We start from the raw sequence: 22,486 nt of genomic DNA on the forward strand, positions 1-22,486 counted from the left end.
ACTTACTGGTTAGTATATATATATACACACACACACACACATGTATATAACAACTGGTCTGGGGTCAGCTATGGCTGTGCCAACGACTTACTGGTTAGTATATATATATACACACACACACACACATGTATATAACAACTGGTCTGGGGTCAGCTACGGCTGTGCCAACGACTTACTGGTTAGTATATATACACACACACACACACACATGTATATAACAACTGGTCTGGGGTCAGCTACGGCTGTGCCAACGACTTACTGGTTAGTATATATACACACACACACACACACACACATGTATATAACAACTGGTCTGGGGTCAGCTATGGCTGTGCCAACGACTTACTGGTTAGTATATATATATACACACACACATGTACATAACAACTGGTCTGGGGTCAGCTACGGCTGTGCCAACGACTTACTGGTTAGTATATATATACACACACACACACACATGTATATAACAACTGGTCTGGGGTCAGCTACGGCTGTGCCAACGACTTACTGGTTAGTATATATACACACACACACACACACATGTATATAACAACTGGTCTGGGGTCAGCTACGGCTGTGCCAGCAATCTGCTGGTGAGCATTGAGACAATGAAACTCTCAACCATAGGGATAGATTAAATTAAATATTCCCTAACCAAGATTAGCTGTGCTTTCAGTCACGTTGTTCTGTAATTCTGTGCTCTCTCTGTGTGTCAGGTGGCACGTGAGGCTCACTTCTCAGGCCAGAGTTACCTGGACCTGTCTCCAGACAACATCCCTGGTCTCAGGAACAACTTCTACGCCGGGTTCGGCTTCCGCACAGACCAGAATAACGGACTCATGTTCTACCACCAGGCTCAGGTACTGCTCGCATTCTCTCTCTGTCCTTCTCTTGCTCTCTGTTCTCTCTCTGTCTGTCTGTTCTCTCTCTCTCTGTCTGTCTGTTCTCTCTCTGTCCTTCTCTTGCTCTCTGTTCTCTCTCTCTGTCTCTCCGTCCCCTCTCTGTCTGTCTGTTCTCTCTCTATCTCTCTCTGACTCTCTGTTCTGTCTCTCCGTTCTCTCTCTCCGTCCCCTCTCTCTGTCTGTCTGTTCTCTCTCTATCTCTCTCTCACTCTCTGTTCTGTCTCTCCGTTCTCTCTCTGTCTGTCTGTTCTCTCTCTCTGTCTGTCTGTTCTCTCTCTGTCTCTCTCTTACTCTCTGTTCTCTCTCTCTGTCTCTCTCTGTCTGTCTGTTCTCTCTCTGTCTCTCTCTTACTCTCTGTTCTCTCTCTCTGTCTCTCCGTCCCCTCTCTCTGTCTGTCTGTTCTCTCTCTGTCTCTCTCTTACTCTCTGTTCTCTCTCTCTGTCTCTCCGTCCCCTCTCTCTGTCTGTCTGTTCTCTCTCTCTCTGTCTCTCCGTCCTCTCTCTGTCTGTCTGTTCTCTCTCTGTCTCTCTCTTGCTCTCTGTTCTGTCTCTCCATTCTCTCTGTCTCTCCCTTCTCTCTCTGTCTCTCTCTCTCTCTCTCTGTCTCTCTCTATCTGGTGTTCTCTCTCATCAGGACGGAGTGTGATGTAATGTGTTCTCTCTCATCAGGACGGAGTGTATTGTGATGTAATGTGTTCTCTCTCATCAGGACGGTGTGTAATGTAATGTGTTCTCTCTCATCAGGACGGAGTGTGATGTAATGTGTTCTCTCTCATCAGGACGGTGTGTAATGTAATGTGTTCTCTCTCATCAGGACAGAGTGTGATGTAATGTGTTCTCTCTCATCAGGACGGAGTGTGATGTAATGTGTTCTCTCGTCAGGACGGAGTGTGATGTAATGTGTTCTCTCTCATCAGGACGGAGTGTGATGTAATGTGTTCTCTCTCATCAGGACGGTGTGTAATGTAATGTGTTCTCTCTCATCAGGACAGAGTGTGATGTAATGTGTTCTCTCTCATCAGGACAGAGTGTGATGTAATGTGTTCTCTCTCATCAGGACAGAGTGTGATGTAATGTGTTCTCTCTCATCAGGACGGAGTGTGATGTAATGTGTTCTCTCTCATCAGGACAGAGTGTGATGTAATGTGTTCTCTCTCATCAGGACAGAGTGTGATGTAATGTGTTCTCTCTCATCAGGACGGAGTGTGATGTAATGTGTTCTCTCTCATCAGGACGGAGTGTGATGTAATGTGTTCTCTCTCATCAGGACAGAGTGTGATGTAATGTGTTCTCTCGTCAGGACGGAGTGTGATGTAATGTGTTCTCTCTCATCAGGACGGAGTGTGATGTAATGTGTTCTCTCTCATCAGGACAGAGTGTGATGTAATGTGTTCTCTCTCATCAGGACAGAGTGTGATGTAATGTGTTCTCTCTCATCAGGACAGAGTGTGATGTAATGTAATGTGTTCTCTCTCATCAGGACAGAGTGTGATGTAATGTAATGTGTTCTCTCTCATCAGGACGGAGTGTGATGTAATGTAATGTGTTCTCTCTCATCAGGACGGAGTGTGATGTAATGTGTTCTCTCTCATCAGGACGGTGTGTAATGTAATGTGTTCTCTCTCATCAGGACGGAGTGTGATGTAATGTGTTCTCTCTCATCAGGACGGAGTGTGATGTAATGTGTTCTCTCTCATCAGGACGGAGTGTGATGTAATGTGTTCTCTCTCATCAGGACGGAGTGTAATGTAATGTGTTCTCTCTCATCAGGACGGAGTGTGATGTAATGTAATGTGTTCTCTCTCATCAGGACAGAGTGTGATGTAATGTGTTCTCTCTCATCAGGACGGAGTGTGATGTAATGTGTTCTCTCTCATCAGGACGGAGTGTGATGTAATGTGTTCTCTCTCATCAGGACGGAGTGTGATGTAATGTAATGTGTTCTCTCTCATCAGGACGGAGTGTGATGTAATGTGTTCTCTCTCATCAGGACGGAGTGTGATGTAATGTGTTCTCTCTCATCAGGACGGAGTGTGATGTAATGTGTTCTCTCTCATCAGGACGGAGTGTGATGTAATGTGTTCTCTCTCGTCAGGACGGAGTGTAATGTAATGTGTTCTCTCTCATCAGGACAGAGTGTGATGTAATGTGTTCTCTCTCATCAGGACGGAGTGTGATGTAATGTAATGTGTTCTCTCTCATCAGGACGGAGTGTGATGTAATGTGTTCTCTCTCATCAGGACAGAGTGTGATGTAATGTGTTCTCTCTCATCAGGACGGAGTGTGATGTAATGTGTTCTCTCTCATCAGGACGGAGTGTGATGTAATGTGTTCTCTCTCATCAGGACAGAGTGTGATGTAATGTGTTCTCTCTCATCAGGACAGAGTGTGATGTAATGTAATGTGTTCTCTCTCATCAGGACAGAGTGTGATGTAATGTAATGTGTTCTCTCTCATCAGGACGGTGTGTAATGTAATGTAATGTGTTCTCTCTCATCAGGACGGAGTGTGATGTAATGTAATGTGTTCTCTCTCATCAGGACGGAGTGTGATGTAATGTGTTCTCTCTCATCAGGACGGAGTGTGATGTAATGTAATGTGTTCTCTCTCATCAGGACGGTGTGTAATGTAATGTGTTCTCTCTCATCAGGACAGAGTGTGATGTAATGTGTTCTCTCTCATCAGGACGGAGTGTGATGTAATGTGTTCTCTCTCATCAGGACGGAGTGTGATGTAATGTAATGTGTTCTCTCTCATCAGGACGGAGTGTGATGTAATGTGTTCTCTCTCATCAGGACGGAGTGTGATGTAATGTGTTCTCTCTCATCAGGACGGAGTGTGATGTAATGTGTTCTCTCTCATCAGGACGGAGTGTGATGTAATGTGTTCTCTCTCGTCAGGACGGAGTGTAATGTAATGTGTTCTCTCTCATCAGGACAGAGTGTGATGTAATGTGTTCTCTCTCATCAGGACGGAGTGTGATGTAATGTGTTCTCTCTCATCAGGACGGAGTGTGATGTAATGTGTTCTCTCTCATCAGGACAGAGTGTGATGTAATGTAATGTGTTCTCTCTCATCAGGACGGTGTGTAATGTAATGTAATGTGTTCTCTCTCATCAGGACGGAGTGTGATGTAATGTGTTCTCTCTCATCAGGACGGAGTGTGATGTAATGTGTTCTCTCGTCAGGACGGAGTGTGATGTAATGTGTTCTCTCTCATCAGGACGGAGTGTGATGTAATGTGTTCTCTCTCATCAGGACAGAGTGTGATGTAATGTGTTCTCTCTCATCAGGACAGAGTGTGATGTAATGTGTTCTCTCTCATCAGGACAGAGTGTGATGTAATGTGTTCTCTCTCATCAGGACGGAGTGTGATGTAATGTGTTCTCTCTCATCAGGACGGTGTGTAATGTAATGTGTTCTCTCTCATCAGGACGGAGTGTGATGTAATGTGTTCTCTCTCATCAGGACGGAGTGTGATGTAATGTAATGTGTTCTCTCTCATCAGGACGGAGTGTGATGTAATGTGTTCTCTCTCATCAGGACGGAGTGTGATGTAATGTGTTCTCTCTCATCAGGACGGAGTGTGATGTAATGTGTTCTCTCTCATCAGGACGGAGTGTGATGTAATGTGTTCTCTCTCATCAGGACGGAGTGTGATGTAATGTAATGTGTTCTCTCTCATCAGGACGGAGTGTGATGTAATGTGTTCTCTCTCATCAGGACGGAGTGTGATGTAATGTGTTCTCTCTCATCAGGACGGAGTGTGATGTAATGTGTTCTCTCTCATCAGGACGGAGTGTGATGTAATGTAATGTGTTCTCTCTCATCAGGACGGAGTGTGATGTAATGTGTTCTCTCTCATCAGGACAGAGTGTGATGTAATGTGTTCTCTCTCATCAGGACAGAGTGTGATGTAATGTGTTCTCTCTCATCAGGACAGAGTGTGATGTAATGTGTTCTCTCTCATCAGGACGGTGTGTAATGTAATGTGTTCTCTCTCATCAGGACGGAGTGTGATGTAATGTGTTCTCTCTCATCAGGACGGAGTGTGATGTAATGTGTTCTCTCTCATCAGGACGGTGTGTGTCAGGTGTTCCTGGATAAGGGTCATGTGGTAGTGAGGGCGGCTGACAGCGAGGTGAAGACTCAGCAGACTTACAACGACGACAACGATCATTATGTAACTCTGTACAGCAACAACAATGGGTAGGCCTTACCATCCGTCAACTACACGATCATTATGTAACTCTGTACAGCAACAACAATGGGTAGGCCTTACCATCCGTCAACTACACGATCATTATGTAACTCTGTACAGCAACAACAATGGGTAGGCCTTACCATCCGTCAACTACACGATCATTATGTAACTCTGTACAGTAACAACAATGGGTAGGCCTTACCATCCGTCAACTACACGATCATTATGTAACTCTGTACAGCAACAACAATGGGTAGGCCTTACCATCCGTCAACTACACGATCATTATGTAACTCTGTACAGCAACAACAATGGGTAGGCCTTACCATCCGTCAACTACACGATCACTATGTATCACTGATCTGTTGAGTTGACTAAGGCTAATTCAACATACATTATACTTTAGTTAGATACTGTAGCTGTAGGATCTCAATGAAACCCCTGCCCATGTGACATGTTGTGTCTCTGACGTGTTGCTGATGTCTTGTGTCGTTGTTTTGTGTCTCTGACATGTTGCTGATGTCTTGTGTCGTTGTTTTGTGTCGTTGTTTTGTGTCGTTGTTTTGTGTCGTTGTTTTGTGTCGTTGTTTTGTGTCGTTGTTTTGTGTCGTTGTTTTGTGTCGTTGTCTTGTGTCGTTGTTTTGTGTCGTTGTTTTGTGTCGTTGTTTTGTGTCTCTGACATGTTGCTGATGTCTTGTGTCGTTGTTTTGTGTCGTTGTTTTGTTGTCGTTGTTTTGTGTCGTTGTTTTGTGTCTCTGATGTGTTGCTGATGTCTTGTGTCGTTGTCTTGTGTCGTTGTTTTGTGTCGCTGTAGGTTACGTCTTTATGTGGATGACGTCCTGGAGAAGGCTGGGGATACTGGTCGTGGAGGGGCCAGCAGCCGGGCGCTACTACTACCTGGAGGGGTCTACCTGGGAGGAACACCTGACAACAGCCTCAGCAACCTTACCGGCTGTCTTAGCAACCTGTTCATCAAGAGGTTAGTAACATTACTGGCTGCCATAGTAACCTTACCGGCTGTCTTAGCAACCTGTTCATCAAGAGGTTAGTAACCTTACTGGCTGCCATAGTAACCTTACCGGCTGTCTTAGCAACCTGTTCATCAAGAGGTTAGTAACCTTACTGGCTGCCATAGTAACCTTAACGGCTGTCTTAGCAACCTGTTCATCTAGAGGTTAGTAACCTTACTGGCTTTCATAGTAACCTTAACGGCTGTCTTAGCAACCTGTTCATCTAGAGGTTAGTAACCTTACTGGCTGCCATAGTAACCTTACCGGCTGTCTTAGCAACCTGTTCATCAAGAGGTTAGTAACCTTACTGGCTGTCATATTAACCTTACCGGCTATCATAGTGACCTTACCGGCTGTCTTAGCAACCTTAGCGGCTGTCTTAGCAACCTTACCGGCTGGCATAGCAACTTTACCAGCTGCCATAGCAACCTTACCAGCTGCCATAGCAACCTTACCGGCTGTCTTCGCAACCTGTTAATCAAGAGGTGTACAAAAGATGGGGTTAAGAGCACAGGAGTAGACAGAGCAGAGAAAGTAGGGAGGTGTGCAGGATTACATGAGTTTCACAGTTTAAATTTAGAGATGGATATGTTGCTAATACTACTAGATTAGAAGCTAATTTTCTAAGACAAGATGTGATATATACCACTGTGTGTAAGACAATAACTTGAACTGCAGCCCATGGCAACGGGCTGACAACACTATAACGACTGTGCTCTACAGAGACAAGCCTTCTCAGATGGTGATGAACCTAATGAATGCTAAGGAGAATATCGACGTTCCTCTAGACTGTCCTGCTGCCAAGAAACCTCAGCAGATCCTGGCCGCACTCCCACGCCAGAAGAGGCCTAAGGTACCTGATCTGACAATATCACATTCCCTCTGTATCGAGTGGGTTGACCTGACACCATAGAGATATACAGTATATTACTGTAATATATCACATTCACTCTGTATCGAGTGGGTTGACCTGACACCATAGAGATATACAGTATATTACTGTAATATATCACATTCACTCTGTATCGAGTGGGTTGACCTGACACCATAGAGATATACAGTATATTACTGTAATATATCACATTCACTCTGTATCGAGTGGGTTGACCTGACACCATAGAGATATACAGTATATTACTGTAATATATCACATTCACTCTGTATCGAGTGGGTTGACCTGACACCATAGAGATATACAGTATATTACTGTACCATAGAGATATACAGTATATTACTGTAATATTCACATTCACTCTGTATCGAGTGGGTTGACCTGACACCATAGAGATATACAGTATATTACTGTAATATATCACATTCACTCTGTATCGAGTGGGTTGACCTGACCATAGAGATTATATACAGTATATTACTGTAATATATCACATTCACTCTGTAGAGTGGGTTGACCTGACACTATAGAGATATACAGTATATTACTGTAATATATCACATTCACTCTGTATCGAGTGGGTTGACCTGACACCATAGAGATATACAGTATATTACTGTAATATATCACATTCACTCTGTATCGAGTGGGTTGACCTGACACCATAGAGATATACAGTATATTACTGTAATATATCACATTCACTCTGTATCGAGTGGGTTGACCTGACACCATAGAGATATACAGTATATTACTGTAATAATATATCACACACCATAGAGATATCACTGACACTATAGAGATATACAGTATATTACTCACTATAGAGATATACAGTATATTACTGTAATATATCACATTCACTCTGTGGGGTTGACCTGACACCATAGAGATATACAGTATATTACTGTAATATATCACATTTGACCTGACACCATAGAGATATATACAGTATATTACTGTAATATATCACATTCACTCTGTAGAGTGGGTTGACCTGACATATAGAGATATACAGTATATTACTGTAATATATCACATTCACTCTGTATTGGGTTGACCTATAGAGATATACAGTATATTACTGTAATATATCACATTCACTCTGTGTGGGTTGACCTGACACCATAGAGATATACAGTATATTACTGTAATATATCACATTCACTCTGTGTGTGTGTACAGTATATTACTGTAATATATCACATAGCCTCTGTGAATGTGTGTGTGTGTGTGTGTGTGTGTGTGTGTGTGTGTGTGTGTGTGTGTGTGTGTGTGTGTGTGTGTGTGTGTGTGTGTGTGTGTGTGTGTGTGTGTGTGTGTGTGTGTGTGTGTGTGTGTGTGTGTGTGTGTGTACGCATGTATCTCAGTCTCCAATGCCGATGTTCACTTCACAATTAGTCTCCCATCACATTTTCAGCGTTTAACTTTCATATACACCTGCTCGTTGAACATCTCATTCTAAAATCATGGCAATTAATATGGAGTTGGTCCCCTCGCCCTTTCATGCAATAACAGCCTCCACCCTTCTGGGAAGGCTTTCCACTAGATGTAGGAACATTGCTGCTATACCAGCCTCCACTCTTCTGGGAAGGCTTTCCACTAGATGTTGGAACATTGCTGCTATAACAGCCTCCACTCTTCTGGGAAGGCTTTCTACTAGATGTAGGAACATTGCTGCTATAACAGCCTCCACTCTTCTGGGAAGGCTTTCCACTAGATGTTGGAACATTGCTGCTATACCAGCCTCCACTCTTCTGGGAAGGCTTTCCACTAGATGTTGGAACATTGCTGCTATAACAGCCTCCACTCTTCTGGGAAGGCTTTCTACTAGATGTTGGAACATTGCTGCTATAACAGCCTCCACTCTTCTGGGAAGGCTTTGCACTAGATATAGGAACATTGCTGCTATAACAGCCTCCACTCGTCTGGGAAGGCTTTCCACTAGATGTTGGAACATTGCTGCTATAACAGCCTCCACTCTTCTGGGAAGGCTTTCCACTAGATGTAGGAACATTGCTGCTATAACAGCCTCCATCCACTCTTCTGGGAAGGCTTTCCACTAGATGTTGTAACATTGCTGCTATAACAGCCTCCACTCTTCTGGGAAGGCTTTCCACTAGATGTAGGAACATTGCTGCTATAACAGCCTCCACTCTTCTGGGAAGGCTTTCCACTAGATGTTGTAACATTGCTGCTATAACAGCCTCCACTCTTCTGGGAAGGCTTTCCACTAGATGTTGGAACATTGCAGCGTTAAGATTTCCCTTCACTGGAACTAAGGGGCCCGAATCATGAAAAACAGCCCAGACCATTATTCCTCCTCCACCAAACTTTACAGTTGCCAATAAGCATTGGGGCAGGTTGCGTTCTCCTGGCATTTGCCAAACACGGATTCGTCCCTCGGACTGCCAGATGGTTTAGTGTGATTCATCACTCCAGAGAAAGCGTTTCCACTGCTCCAGAGTCCAACGTCGGAGAGCTTTACACCACTCCAGCCGACACTTGGCATTGTGATCTTAGGCCTGTGTGCGGCTGCTTTTGCCATGGAAACCCAGTTCATGAAGATTCTGACAAACAGTTTGCAACCGAGGACACTTGAACTCGCTACACGCTTCAGCGGCCCCGTTCTGTGAGCTTGTGTGGCCTACCACTTAATATAATAATATAATAATATATAATATATAATAATATAATATATAAGAATATAATAATAATAATATATAATAATATAATATATGCCATTTAGCAGACGCTTTTATCCAAAGCGACTTACAGTCATGTGTGCATACATTCTAGGTATGGGTGGTCCCGGGAATCGAACCCACTACCCTGGCGTTACAAGCGCCATGCTCTACCAACTGAGCTACAGAAGGACCACACTTTGTGGCTGAGCCGTTGTTGCTCCTAGATGTTTCCACTTTACAATAACAGCACTTACAGTTGACCGGGGCAGTGCTTGCGGAGCAGAAATTTGATGAAATGATTTGTTGGAAAGGTGGCATCCTATGACGGTGCCACGTTGAAAGTCACTGAGCTCTTCAGTAAGGGCCATTCTACTGCCAATTTTTGTCTATGGAGGTTGCAGGGCTGTGTGCTCGATTTTATACACCTGTCAGAAAAGGGTGTGGGTGAAATAGCCGAATCCACTCATTTGAAGGGGTGTCCACATACTTTAGACCATGTAGTGTATCAGTGGATGAATAACTCTCTATCTACCCGTTGACCTGGTCTTTCACTCTGATATTCTCCCCCCCCCCCTCCCTCCCTCCCTCCCCTCCTCGCTCCCCTCCCTACCTCTACAGGGTAAACACAGGAAGCCGGCGGGTGGTGGTGGTGGGTCAGTAACTCACCTGGGGCGGAGTAACTCACCTGTCAGTGCCAGGGAGTCCTGCCAGGGGGAGCTGGCGTAATCAGGAAGTCGGAGCTCTGCACTTCAGTGGCTCCTCCCACAGCCACCAGCGCTCCACCACCGACACGCTGTCCCCCGAGGCCTTCAGCAGGACGTGAGTACTAGTAACCAGTATCCGGTCCCCTGGGATCTAGGACTATCTAGGGTGTAGGGCTAGGAGTCTATTTGGAATTCAGCTAGAGTGGTGTTTGAGATTGGCTACACCTGCAGTCACTGGCGACTGCAGATTGACTGATCTGCAAATCACCTTGCATCCTAAATAACCGCTCAGTATTATTTGTAGATCAGTCAGCCTGCTCAATCTGTGATCAGTGACGGAGCTGTAAAATGTGATGCTATCGCACACCTGACCAGTAAACAACCCCTTTCCCCATCTCTACCACCTGTAACTCACCTGTCACTGTCCTGTCTCTACCACCTGTAACTCACCTGTCACTGTCCCGTCTCTACCACCTGTAACTCACCTGTCACTGTCCCGTCTCTCCCACCTGTAACTCAACTACCACCTGTAACTCACCTGTCACTGTCCCGTCTCTACCACCTGTAACTCACCTGTCACTGTGTAACTCACCTGTCCTGTCTAACTCACCTGTCACCACCTGTAACTCACCTGTCACTGTCCCATCTCTCACCTGTAACTCACCTGTCACTGTCCTGTAACTCACCTGTAACTCACCTGTCACTGTCCCATCTCTACCTGTAACTCACCTGTAACTCACCTGTCACTGTCCTGTCTCTCCCACCTGTAACTCACCTGTCACTGTCTCTACCACCTGTAACTCACCTGTCCCGTCTCTACCACCTCTCTACCACCTGTAACTCAACTACCACCTGTAACTCACCTGTCACTGTCCCGTCTCTACCACCTGTAACTCACCTGTCACTGTCCCGTCTCTACCACCTGTAACTCACCTGTCACTGTCCCGTCTCTACCACCTGTAACTCACCTGTCACTGTCCCGTCTCTACCACCTGTAACTCACCTGTCAACTCACCTGTCACTGTCCCTGTCTCCACCTGTAACTCACCTGTCCCATCTCTACCACCTAACTAACTCACCTGTAACTCCTGTGTCACCTGTAACTCACCTGTCACTGTCCTGTCTCTACCACCTGTAACTCACCTGTCACTGTCCCGTCTCTACCACCCACCTGTAACTCACCTGTCACTGTCCCATCTCTACCACCTGTAACTCACCTGTAACTCACCTGTCACTGTCCCCGTCTCTCCACCTGTAACTCACCTGTCACTGTCCCGTCTCTGTCACTGTCCGTCTCTACCACCTGTAACTCACCTGTCACTCACCTGTAACTCACCTGTCACTGTCCCTCTCCCACCTGTAACTCACACTGTCCGTCTCTACCACCTGTAACTCACCTGTCACTGTCCCCCTGTAACTCACCTGTAACTCTCACTGTCCCGTCTCTCCCACCTGTAACTCACCTGTCACTGTCCCGTCTCTCCCACCTGTAACTCACCTGTCACTGTCCCTGTCTCTCTACCACCTGTCAACTCACCTGTAACTCACCTGTCACTGTCCCGTCTCTCCCACCTGTAACTCACCTGTCACTGTCCCGTCTCTACCACCTGTAACTCACCTGTCACTGTCCTGTCTCTACCACCTGTAACTCACCTGTCACTGTCCCGTCTCTCCCACCTGTAACTCACCTGTCACTGTGTCTCTACCACCTGTAACTCACCTCACTGTCCTGTCTCTCCCACCTGTAACTCACCTGTCACTACCACCTGTAACTCACCTGTCACTGTCCCGTCTCTACCACCTGTAACTCACCTGTCACTGTCTGTCACTGTCCGTCTCTCTCACCTGTAACTCACCTGTCCTGTAACTCACCCTGTCCCTCTCTACCACCTGTAACTCACCTGTCACTGTCCCGTCTCTACCACCTGTAACTCACCTGTCACTGCCCCGTCTCTACCACCTGTAACTCACCTGTCACTGTCCCATCTCTACCACCTGTAACTCACCTGTCACTGTCCCGTCTCTCTACCACCTGTAACTCACCTGTCACTGTCCTGTCTCTCTACCACCTGTAACTCACCTGTCCCCTTCTCTCCCCCCAGGCCTCACATCTCCATGGGTCTGCGTGTGAACTCGTCAGACGGCCTGGTGTTCTATGTGTCAGGATCACCAGAACGTTCTAGTAGCAGCTCTGTGATGACCCTCTCTGTCTCAGACGGTCACCTGTTGCTCATCCTCATCAACGGAGGGAAGAGGAAGACCACCATCCGCAGCCACAGGAAGTGCAATGACGGACAGTGGCACACGGTATGTCATGTAATAAAGACATGATCATTGTCACGTGGATCAGATCCTTGTATTTAGATTCTTTATTTTCAATGTAAAAATCACATGCACCGAAATACAACAGGTGAAATGCTTCCTTTACTACAAGCCCTGCTCTGCAGTACGGAACCATCTGTCGTATGTTGCCAGACTGTCTCGTCGTCGCTTTGTCCCTTCTTTCCTGATTTTTAAATCAAGATTTAGACTGAGGTTTATGTGTATCTGACTTGTGTATGTGTGTGTTTGTTCAGGTGTTTGTGAAGAGGGAGGGAGAGAAGGCCAGTTTGATTGTTGATGGGATCGATGCCCAGTCTAAGAGGGTCTCAGGGGGGGAGAAGAACCAGCTCAGTCCCCCTCTCTACATCGGAGGAGTTCCCTCAGGACTCACCAGCTCACTTCTCTCGGTAATTCAGCCTTTCCTCTCAGTAATTCAGCCTTTCCTCCACTCTCCTTTCCTCTACTCTGCTCCGCTCTCCTTTCCTCTCAGTAATTCAGCCTTTCCTCCATTCTCCTTTCCTCTCGGTAATTCAGCCTTTCCTCTCAGTAATTCAGCCTTTCCTCCACTCTCCTTTCCTCTCAGTAATTCAGCCTTTCCTCTCGGTAATTCAGCCTTTCCTCTCGGTAATTCAGCCTTTCCTCTCAGTAATTCAACCTTTCATCCACTCTCCTTTATTCTCCTTTCCTCTACTCTGCTCCACTCTCCTTTCCTCTCAGTAATTCAGCCTTTCCTCCACTCTCCTTTCCTCTCAGTAATTCAGCCTTTCCTCCACTCTCCTTTCCTCTCAGTAATTCAGCCTTTCCTCCACTCTCATTTCCTCTCAGTAATACAGCCTTTCCTCCACTCTCATTTCCTCTCAGTAATACAACCTTTCCTCCACTCTGCTCCACTCTCCTTTCCTCTCAGTAATACAACCTTTCCTCTACTCTCCTTTCCTCTCAGTAATTCAGCCTTTCCTCCGCTCTCCTTTACTCTCAGTAATACAACCTTTCCTCCACTCTCCTTTACTCTCAGTAATACAACCTTTCCTCCACTCTCCTTTACTCTCAGTAATACAACCTTTACTCCACTCTCCTTTACTCTCAGTAATACAACCTTTACTCCACTCTCCTTTACTCTCAGTAATACAGCCTTTCCTCTGCTCTCCTTTACTCCCAGTAATTCAGACTTTCCTCTACTCTGCTCCACTCTCCTTTCCTCTCAGTAATACAACCTTTCCTCCACTCTCCTTTACTCTCAGTAATACAGCCTTTCCTCTGCTCTCCTTTACTCTCAGTAATTCAGCCTTTCCTCTCAGTAATACAGCCTTTCCTCTCAGTAATACAACTCTACTCTGCTCCACTCTCCTTTACTCTCAGTAATACAACCTTTCCTCCACTCTCCTTTACTCTCAGTAATTCAGCCTTTCCTCTGCTCCACTCTCCTTTCCTCTCAGTAATACAGACTTTCCTCTATTCTGCTCCACTCTCCTTTCCTCTCAGTAATACAGCCTTTCCTCTGCTCTCCTTTACTCTCAGTAATTCAGCCTTTCCTCTCAGTAATACAGCCTTTCCTCCACTCTCCTTTCCTCTACTCTGCTCCGCTCTCCTTTCCTCTCAGTAATACAACCTTTCCTCCACTCTCCTTTACTCTCAGTAATTCAGCCTTTCCTCCGCTCTCCTTTACTCTCAGTAATACAACCTTTCCTCTACTCTGCTCCACTCTCCTTTCCTCTCAGTAATACAGCCTTTCCTCTGCTCTCCTTTACTCTCAGTAATTCAGCCTTTCCTCTCAGTAATTCAGCCTTTCCTCCACTCTCCTTTCCTCTCACTAATACAACCTTTCCTCCACTCTCCTTTTCTCTCAGTAATTCAGCCTTTCCTCTCAGTAATACAACCTTTCCTCCGCTCTCCTTTACTCTCAGTAATACAACCTTTCCTCCGCTCTCCTTTACTCTCAGTAATACAACCTTTCCTCCGCTCTCCTTTCCTCTCAGTAATTCAGCCTTTCCTCCACTCTCCTTTCCTCTCAGTAATACAACCTTTCCTCCACTCTCCTTTCCTATCACTAATTCAGCCTTTCCTCCACTCTACTTTCCTCTCAGTAATTCAGCCTTTCCTCCGCTATCCTTTACTCTCAGAATTAGACATATAGAATTAGACATATCAATACCAAATGTGTCTTTCTTTTTCATTGTATCTCCTCGTCTCCTTCTCCGAGAAGGTCCGAGTTCCCTCCCCTCTCTGATTATTATCCTATTCTGTTTTGAGGAAAGAGAGGAAAGAGGAATTAAGTAATACATACAATATAAATGAAGACATAAAGACATAACACTCTGGTATTTAGTTCCTTAACAATGGTGTGTTCCCCTCCATGTAGATGCCAGGTTCAGGAGGGTTTGTGGGCTGTGTGAGGGACCTGGAGCTGAATGAGGAGAGCCCAGCCAGTCCCTCCACCAGCCTAGGGGTTGTACCCTGCTTCCAGACCGCTCTGCAGCCTGGGGTATACTTCTCTTCCCAGGGAGGACTCATGGCTATAGGTACAGACGATCTTGTCTCTTCTCGCTGTCTAACTCTTTTACACCCTTTCTGAAACCATTTTGATTCAATTGGCTACTCTTGAAAATGTTGGATTGGATTTATTTTTATTTTTACAATGATCTTTAAAATTTGGGATGCTGATTTGGGGAAGGGGGTGAGGTTTGCAACCCATCAAGAAAATAACAGATTAAAAAAACAGAACTTTGAGACAACAACAAAAGACACATGACCGTGTCAAGTCTGAGTCTGAATAATCTCTCTCTGTCTAGATGAGTCCCTGATGTTGGGCCGGGACCTGGAGGTCCAGCTGGAGGTCAGGCCGGTGTCAGACTCTGGTCTCCTGCTGCATGCTGGTTCCAGGGCTGGACAACAGCTCAGCCTCTACCTCTATCAGGGAGCCGTAACTGTCACAGTAAACAGTGGCAGAGGAGAGTTCTATACCTCCTTCACACCAGAGGAATCCTTGTGTGACGGACGCTGGCACAGTATCAAAAGTGAGTGTTATATTGTGTACGCACACACACACACACACACACACACACACACACACACACACACACACACACACACACACACACACACACACACACACACACACACACACACACACACACACACACACACACACACACACACACATTGATGTTTAAAGGAATTCATAGTTTCACCTTCTTTAACATTGTAACGTCCTGTCATTCGAGATTTGCAACAATATGATATTAATGTTTTAAAATTCTCTAATAATAGTATGTTTTGTTAATTGATTGTTTGATTGGCTGTGCGAAGTGATATGTTGTGTTCTGGTTGTTCTCCCTGTAGTCGTGAAGAAGAGCAACGTGCTGCAGCTCCATGTGGATGCAGCCAGCGAACACAGTGTGGGGCCCAAACAAGGCCGACCATCAGGGGCCAAGGAGGCTGTGTACCTGGGGGGAGCACCAGGTGAGGGACCCCCCCCCCCATGGAGATACTATAGAGCTTTTCAACTGTCAAAACAATAACACTTTCTATATGTACGTGTAAACCAAAAGGTTCCCCCAGTAAACATTGACCGTTGCCATAACTACTTTGTTAGTTAGCTAGCTAGCTCAAAAGGACAATTACCGTAACCAAAACAACTGAACAAAACTAGTTGTATACACACATTGACTTGTAGCTTTCCCAGTTCGTTCCACTAAACAAACGTTTGAATGATGTTAGTTTCCCTTTTTGTTATCCGTTTTCCCTGCTGGTGTTAGCTACATTTGGCTAGCACAGCAAATAACCACAAAGCTAGTGCGCTTTCAGGTTCGCGAAAGATCAGCTTACCTCATTAGCTAGCTAGCTAGATGAATTTATAATATAATATAATATATAATATATAATAATATATTTATTTATCTCACGACAGACATCAATATACATAACTAAACTAAATGTAGCTAGTGTACGAGTCCAATGTTTAACGGCCACATTGTTTATTAAATCAAAAGTTAGCTAGCAGCACTAATTACCTCACAATCAACCCCTCGCCAATCTGTCTCTCCTAGCTCTCTGTCTTCTGTCTTCTCCAAAACACAACTATGTTTTACCCAGGTGCTTTGGAAAGGGGTCTGTTGTACAACTGAATGCCTTCAACTGAAATGTGTCTCCTGCATTTAACCCCTCTGAATCAGAGAGGTGCGGGTGGCTGCCTTAATCGACGTCTTCAGCTCCCGGGGAACAGTAGCCTTGTTCAGGGGCAGAGCGACAGATGTTTACCTTGTCAGATCCTTCCACACGGTTAGCCTCATTATGAGTCTAATCTGGCATCCTTCCACACGGTTAGCCTCGTTATGAGTCTAATCTGGCATCCTTCCACATGGTTAGCCTCATTATGAGTCTAATCTGGCATCCTTCCACACGGTTAGCCTCATTATGAGTCTAATCTGGCATCCTTCCACACGGTTAGCCTCATTATGAGTCTAATCTGGCATCCTTCCACATGGTTAGCCTCATTAATTCATGAAAAGACAAACCCACTTTACTCTGGGTCAGTCTTTTGTTTCCTTTCCAAGTTATTATCAAATGATTCCCACGTCAAATGATTCCCACGTCAAATGATTCCCCCGTCAAACGATTCCCACGCCAAACGATTCCCACGTCAAATGATTCCCACGTCAAATGATTCCCAGTCTAAATGATTCCCACGTCAAATGATTCCCACGTCTAATAGTATCAATTCAGAAGTAAACAACGTGTGAGGATTTGCTCAACTTGTTTCAGTATTGAAATGACAAGCCACGTGTACAAATGCATTGGACACGCCCACGAGGCCAATACTAATCCCATGATACTGTATGTCTACATTGGACACGCCCACGGGGCCAATACTAATCCCATGATACTGTATGTCTACATTGGACACGCCCACGACGCCAATACTAATCCCATGATACTGTATGTCTACATTGGACACGCCCACGAGGCCAATACTAATCCCATGATACTGTATGTCTACATTGGACACGCCCACGAGGCCAATACTAATCCCATGATACTGTATGTCTACATTGGACACGCCCACGGGCCCATACTAATCCCATGATACTGTATGTCTACATTGGACACGCCCACGGGCCCATACTAATCCCATGATACTGTATGTCTACATTGGACACGCCCACGAGGCCAATACTAATCCCATGATACTGTATGTCTACATTGGACACGCCCACGAGGCCAATACTAATCCCATGATACTGTATGTCTACATTGGACACGCCCACGAGGCCAATACTAATCCCATGATACTGTATGTCTACATTGGACACGCCCACGGGGCCAATACTAATCCCATGATACTGTATGTCTACATTGGGCATGCCCACGAGGCCAATACTAATCCCATGATACTGTATGTCTACATTGGACACGCCCACGGGGCCAATACTAATCCCATGATACTGTATGTCTACATTGGACACGCCCACGAGGCCAATACTAATCCCATGATACTGTATGTCTACATTGGACACGCCCACGGGGCCAATACTAATCCCATGATACTGTATGTCTACATTGGACACGCCCACGAGGCCAATACTAATCCCATGATACTGTATGTCTACATTGGACACGCCCACGAGGCCAATACTAATCCCATGATACTGTATGTCTACACTGGACACGCCCACGAGGCCAATACTAATCCCATGATACTGTATGTCTACATTGGACACGCCCACGAGGCCAATACTAATCCCATGATACTGTATGTCTACATTGGACACGCCCACGAGGCCAATACTAATCCCATGATACTGTATGCCTACATTGGACACGCCCACGAGGCCAATACTAATCCCATGATACTGTATGTCTACATTGGGCATGCATGCCATAAATGATCTCACATCCAATGTAAGGATAGTGGAGGAAAGAGAAACATCCGCTGGAGAGTGACCACGGTGAAGGGACTGTGAAGTAGCCATGTGGTGTATGAGTTCCATCCCTGTATGGTTGGCCGGGCCGGGCCGCAAACCCTAATCTACTGGCCAAGTCCTGGGCTGGCGGGATTACACATGGTCTGCGGTTGTGAGGTGGACGTACTGCCAAATTCTCTAAAATGACGTTGGAGGCGGCTTATGGTAGAGAAATTCTCTGGCAACAGCTCTGGTGGACATTCCTGCAGTCAGCATGCCAATTACACGCTCCCTCAATTTGAGACTTGTGTTCTGTGACAAAACTGCACAGTTTGAAGAGGCCTTTTATTTCCACCAGCACAAGGTGCACCTGTGTAATGATCATGCTGTTTAATCAGCTTCTTGATATGCCACAACTGTCAGGTGGATGGATTGCCTTGGTAAAGGAGAAATGCTAACTAACAGAGACAACATTTGAGCAAAGTAAGCTTTTTTTGTGCGTATGGAAAATATCTGAGACTTTTTTTACTTAAGCTCATGAAGCCAACACATTACATGTTGCGTTTTATATTTTTGTTCAGTGTAGATAAGTATATACAACCCCATACCAGGTGAGGACACCCCATAGAGATACTATATAATGCATATAGTACAGAGATCTCTCTTTCGCTCCGTTCATCTTTCCCTCGATCCTGATTAGTCTCCCAGTCCCTGTCGCGGAAAGACATCCCCACAGCATGATGCTTCCACCACCATGCTTCACCATAGGGATAGTGCCAGGTTTCCTCCAGGTGTGACTCTTGGCTTTCTTGGTTTCATCAGACCAGAGAATCTTGTTTCTCATGGTCTAAGAGTCTTTAGGTGCCTTTTGGCAAACTCTAAGCAGGCTGTCATGTGCCTTTTACTGAGGAGTGGTTCTGTCTGGCCACTCTACCATAAAGGCCTGATTGATGGAGTGTTGCAGAGATGGTTGTCCTTCTGGAAGGTTCTCCCATCCCCACAGAGAAACTCTGGAGCTCTGTCAGAGTGACCATTGGGGTCATGGTCACCTCTCTGACCAAGGTCCTTCTCCCCCGATTGGTCAGTTTGGCCGCGCGGCCAGCTCTAGGAAGAGTCTTGGTGGTGCACAACTTCTTCCATTTAAGAATGATAAGAGGCCACTGTGTTCTTGGGGACCTTCAATGCTCACAGGGGTCCGGACTAACAAGACAAACATTTATCTCAGAAGTCAAACATTTGAATAGTTAAGGTAATGATACCATGGTTTTAAATCTTAAACTGTGCATGGGTACCTTGCGGGATACAGATAAGTGAAATGGAGAGTGTTTTTGACACACATACAAACCCATCTTAAATTATCTTTCTGTGTTGCAACTCATCATTTCCTGTGGTCTTCTTCTCTCTCCTCTAGATGGTGTTGATGTGCCGGGCCTTCCCGATGCCCTGCCCTCCTTCCATGGTTGTGTTCGGAGAGCAGTCCTGAACCAGCGACCAGCCATGCTTTCTAAACCCCTGTCAGTACACGGAGCTGTGGGCACACAGGGCTGTCCAGCCATGTAGACCCCTTTTAGCCCTGTTACAGCCAGCTAGCACTGGGTCATGTTCATAAGGACATTACAGAAAATTCAGATAGAAATACCTATGTAGAACCAATATGATTCTCTGTCATGTATACTGTCTTCATGTAGCTCAGTCTAATATATCTACAGCTGTACATATCAGTCTAACAAATCTGCAGCTGTACAGTCGTGGCCAAAAGTTGAGAATTACACAAATATTAATTTTCACAAAGTCTGCTGCCTCAGTTTCGATGATGGTAATTTGCATATACTCCAGAATGTTATGAAGAGTGATCAGATGAATTGCAATGAATTGCAAAGTCCCTCTTTTCCATGCAAATGAACTGAATCCCCAAAAACATTTCCACTGCATTTCAGCCCTGCCACAAAAGGAACAGCTGACATCATGCCAGTGATTCTCTCGTTAACACAGGTGTGAGTGTTGATGAGGACAAGGCTGGAGATCACTCTGTCATGCTGATTGAGTTCGAATAACAGTCTGGAAGCTTCAAATGGAGGGTGGTGCTTGGAATCATTGTTCTTCCTCTGTCAACCATGGTTACCTGCAAGGAAACACGTGCTGTCATCATTGCTTTGCACAAAAAGGGCTTCCCAGGCAAGGATATTGCTGCCAGTAAGATTGCACCTAAATCAACCATTTATCGGATCATCAAGAACTTCAAGGAGAGCGGTTCAATTGTTGTGAAGGCGGCTTCAGGGCACCCAAGAAAGACCAGCAATCACCAGGACCGTCTCCTAAAGTTGATTCAGCTGCAGGATCGGGGCACCACCAGTACAGAGCTTGCTCAGGAATGGCAGCAGGCAGGTGTGAGTGCATCTGCACGCACAGTGAGGCGAAGACTTTTTTTAGGATGGCCTGGTGTCAAGGGCAGCAAAGAAGCCACTTCTCTCCAGGAAAAACATCAGGGACAGACTGATATTCTGCTAAAGGTACAGGGATTGGACTGCTGAGGACTGGGGTAAAGACATTTTCTCAGATTGAATCCCTTTTCCGATTTTTTGGGGCATCCGGAAAAATTATTGTCCGGAGAAGACAAGGTGAGCGCTACCATCAGTCCTGTGTCATGCCAACAGTAAAGCACCCTGAGACCATTCATGTGTGGGGTTGCTTCTCAGCCAAGGGAGTGGGTTCACTCACAATTTTGTCTAAGAACACAGCCATGAATAAAGAATGGTACCAACCCATCCTCCGAGAGCAACTTCTCCCAACCATCCAGGAACAGTTTGGTGAAGAACAATGCCTTTTCCAGCATGATGGAGCACCTTGCCATGAGGCAAAAGTGATAACTAAGTGGCTCGGGGAACAAAACATCAATATTCTGGGTCCATGGACAGGAAACTCCCTAGACCTTAATCCCATTAAGAACTTGTGGTCACCTCAAGAGGCAGGTGGACAAACAAAAACTCACAAATTCTGACAATCTCCAAGCATTGATTATGCAAAAATGGGCTGCCATCAGTCAGGATGTGGCCCAGAAGTTAATTGACAGCATGCCAGGGCGGATTGCAGAGGTCTTGAAAAAGAGGGTCAACACTACAAATATTGACTCTTTGCATGAACTTCATGTAATTGTCAATAAAAGCCTTTGACACTTATGAAATGCTTGTAATTATACTTCAGTATTCCATAGTACCATCTGACAAAAATATCTAGACACTGAAGCAGCAAACTTTGTGAAAATTAATGTATGTCATTCTCATAACTTTTGGCCACGAATGTGTAATAGGCCAGTTCTCTTTTTTTATTTTATTTTATTAATTGTTTCACCTCTCTGAAGTATCACCCCTGGGGGCAAGTTCAGTAGGACAATGTTGTGGAGCTTTGCAGACAGAAATGTTATGAATAGAGCTGGCGTGATACTGTATTCTACACATCAGAGAGGCATGTCGGTTCTAGAAATTGCATTTCTATCTGAACATTCCAACCACTTTGTTAGCCTGTTTGAACGCAGCCCTGCTCCGATGCCCCTTTTACTACTCGTCACCATATAAAACACGTACATGATGTCTCCCATACAAATCACTGGTGGTGGGTGACGCACATTAGTTAATTTAAATGTATTTATTTTTCCACGTCTTGATTTCCGGTTTGCAATTAACTAAGTGCTAGCGCTTGAGTAAAGTCTGAAGTCCAGTCCTTCGTGTCATACAAGGAGTTGAATGATAACACAAACAGACTGGTACCTGGGCTAGAGAATAAGATAGTATGTTGTCTTTAGTTTTTGTGTGTTAGTACTGTAACTTTAATGGTAATCTACGTCTCTCTGGGCTGCTTTCACAGACCTA

The 22,486-nt window shown here is 45.3% G+C and overlaps 1 protein-coding gene across 1 annotated transcript in view; it reads left to right on the forward strand.

Annotated features, from left to right (window-relative positions):
* The window catches only part of LOC124045396 (laminin subunit alpha-5-like), a 255,140-nt gene extending 234,454 nt beyond the window's left edge, over positions 1-20,686 (forward strand). Inside the window, 12 exon segments of the mRNA XM_046364693.1 lie at positions 717-860; positions 4,980-5,110; positions 5,920-6,084; positions 6,839-6,968; positions 10,313-10,416; positions 10,463-10,513; positions 12,501-12,705; positions 12,975-13,127; positions 15,080-15,239; positions 15,510-15,734; positions 16,060-16,179; positions 20,032-20,686. Coding sequence (XP_046220649.1) covers positions 717-860; positions 4,980-5,110; positions 5,920-6,084; positions 6,839-6,968; positions 10,313-10,416; positions 10,463-10,513; positions 12,501-12,705; positions 12,975-13,127; positions 15,080-15,239; positions 15,510-15,734; positions 16,060-16,179; positions 20,032-20,180 — 1,737 coding nt within the window. The 3' untranslated portion in view covers positions 20,181-20,686.
* Positions 20,687-22,486: the final 1,800 nt, after the last annotated feature.

This window comes from Oncorhynchus gorbuscha, linkage group LG10, assembly GCF_021184085.1.
Source record: "Oncorhynchus gorbuscha isolate QuinsamMale2020 ecotype Even-year linkage group LG10, OgorEven_v1.0, whole genome shotgun sequence".
Classification (NCBI taxonomy): Eukaryota; Metazoa; Chordata; class Actinopteri; order Salmoniformes; family Salmonidae; genus Oncorhynchus; species Oncorhynchus gorbuscha.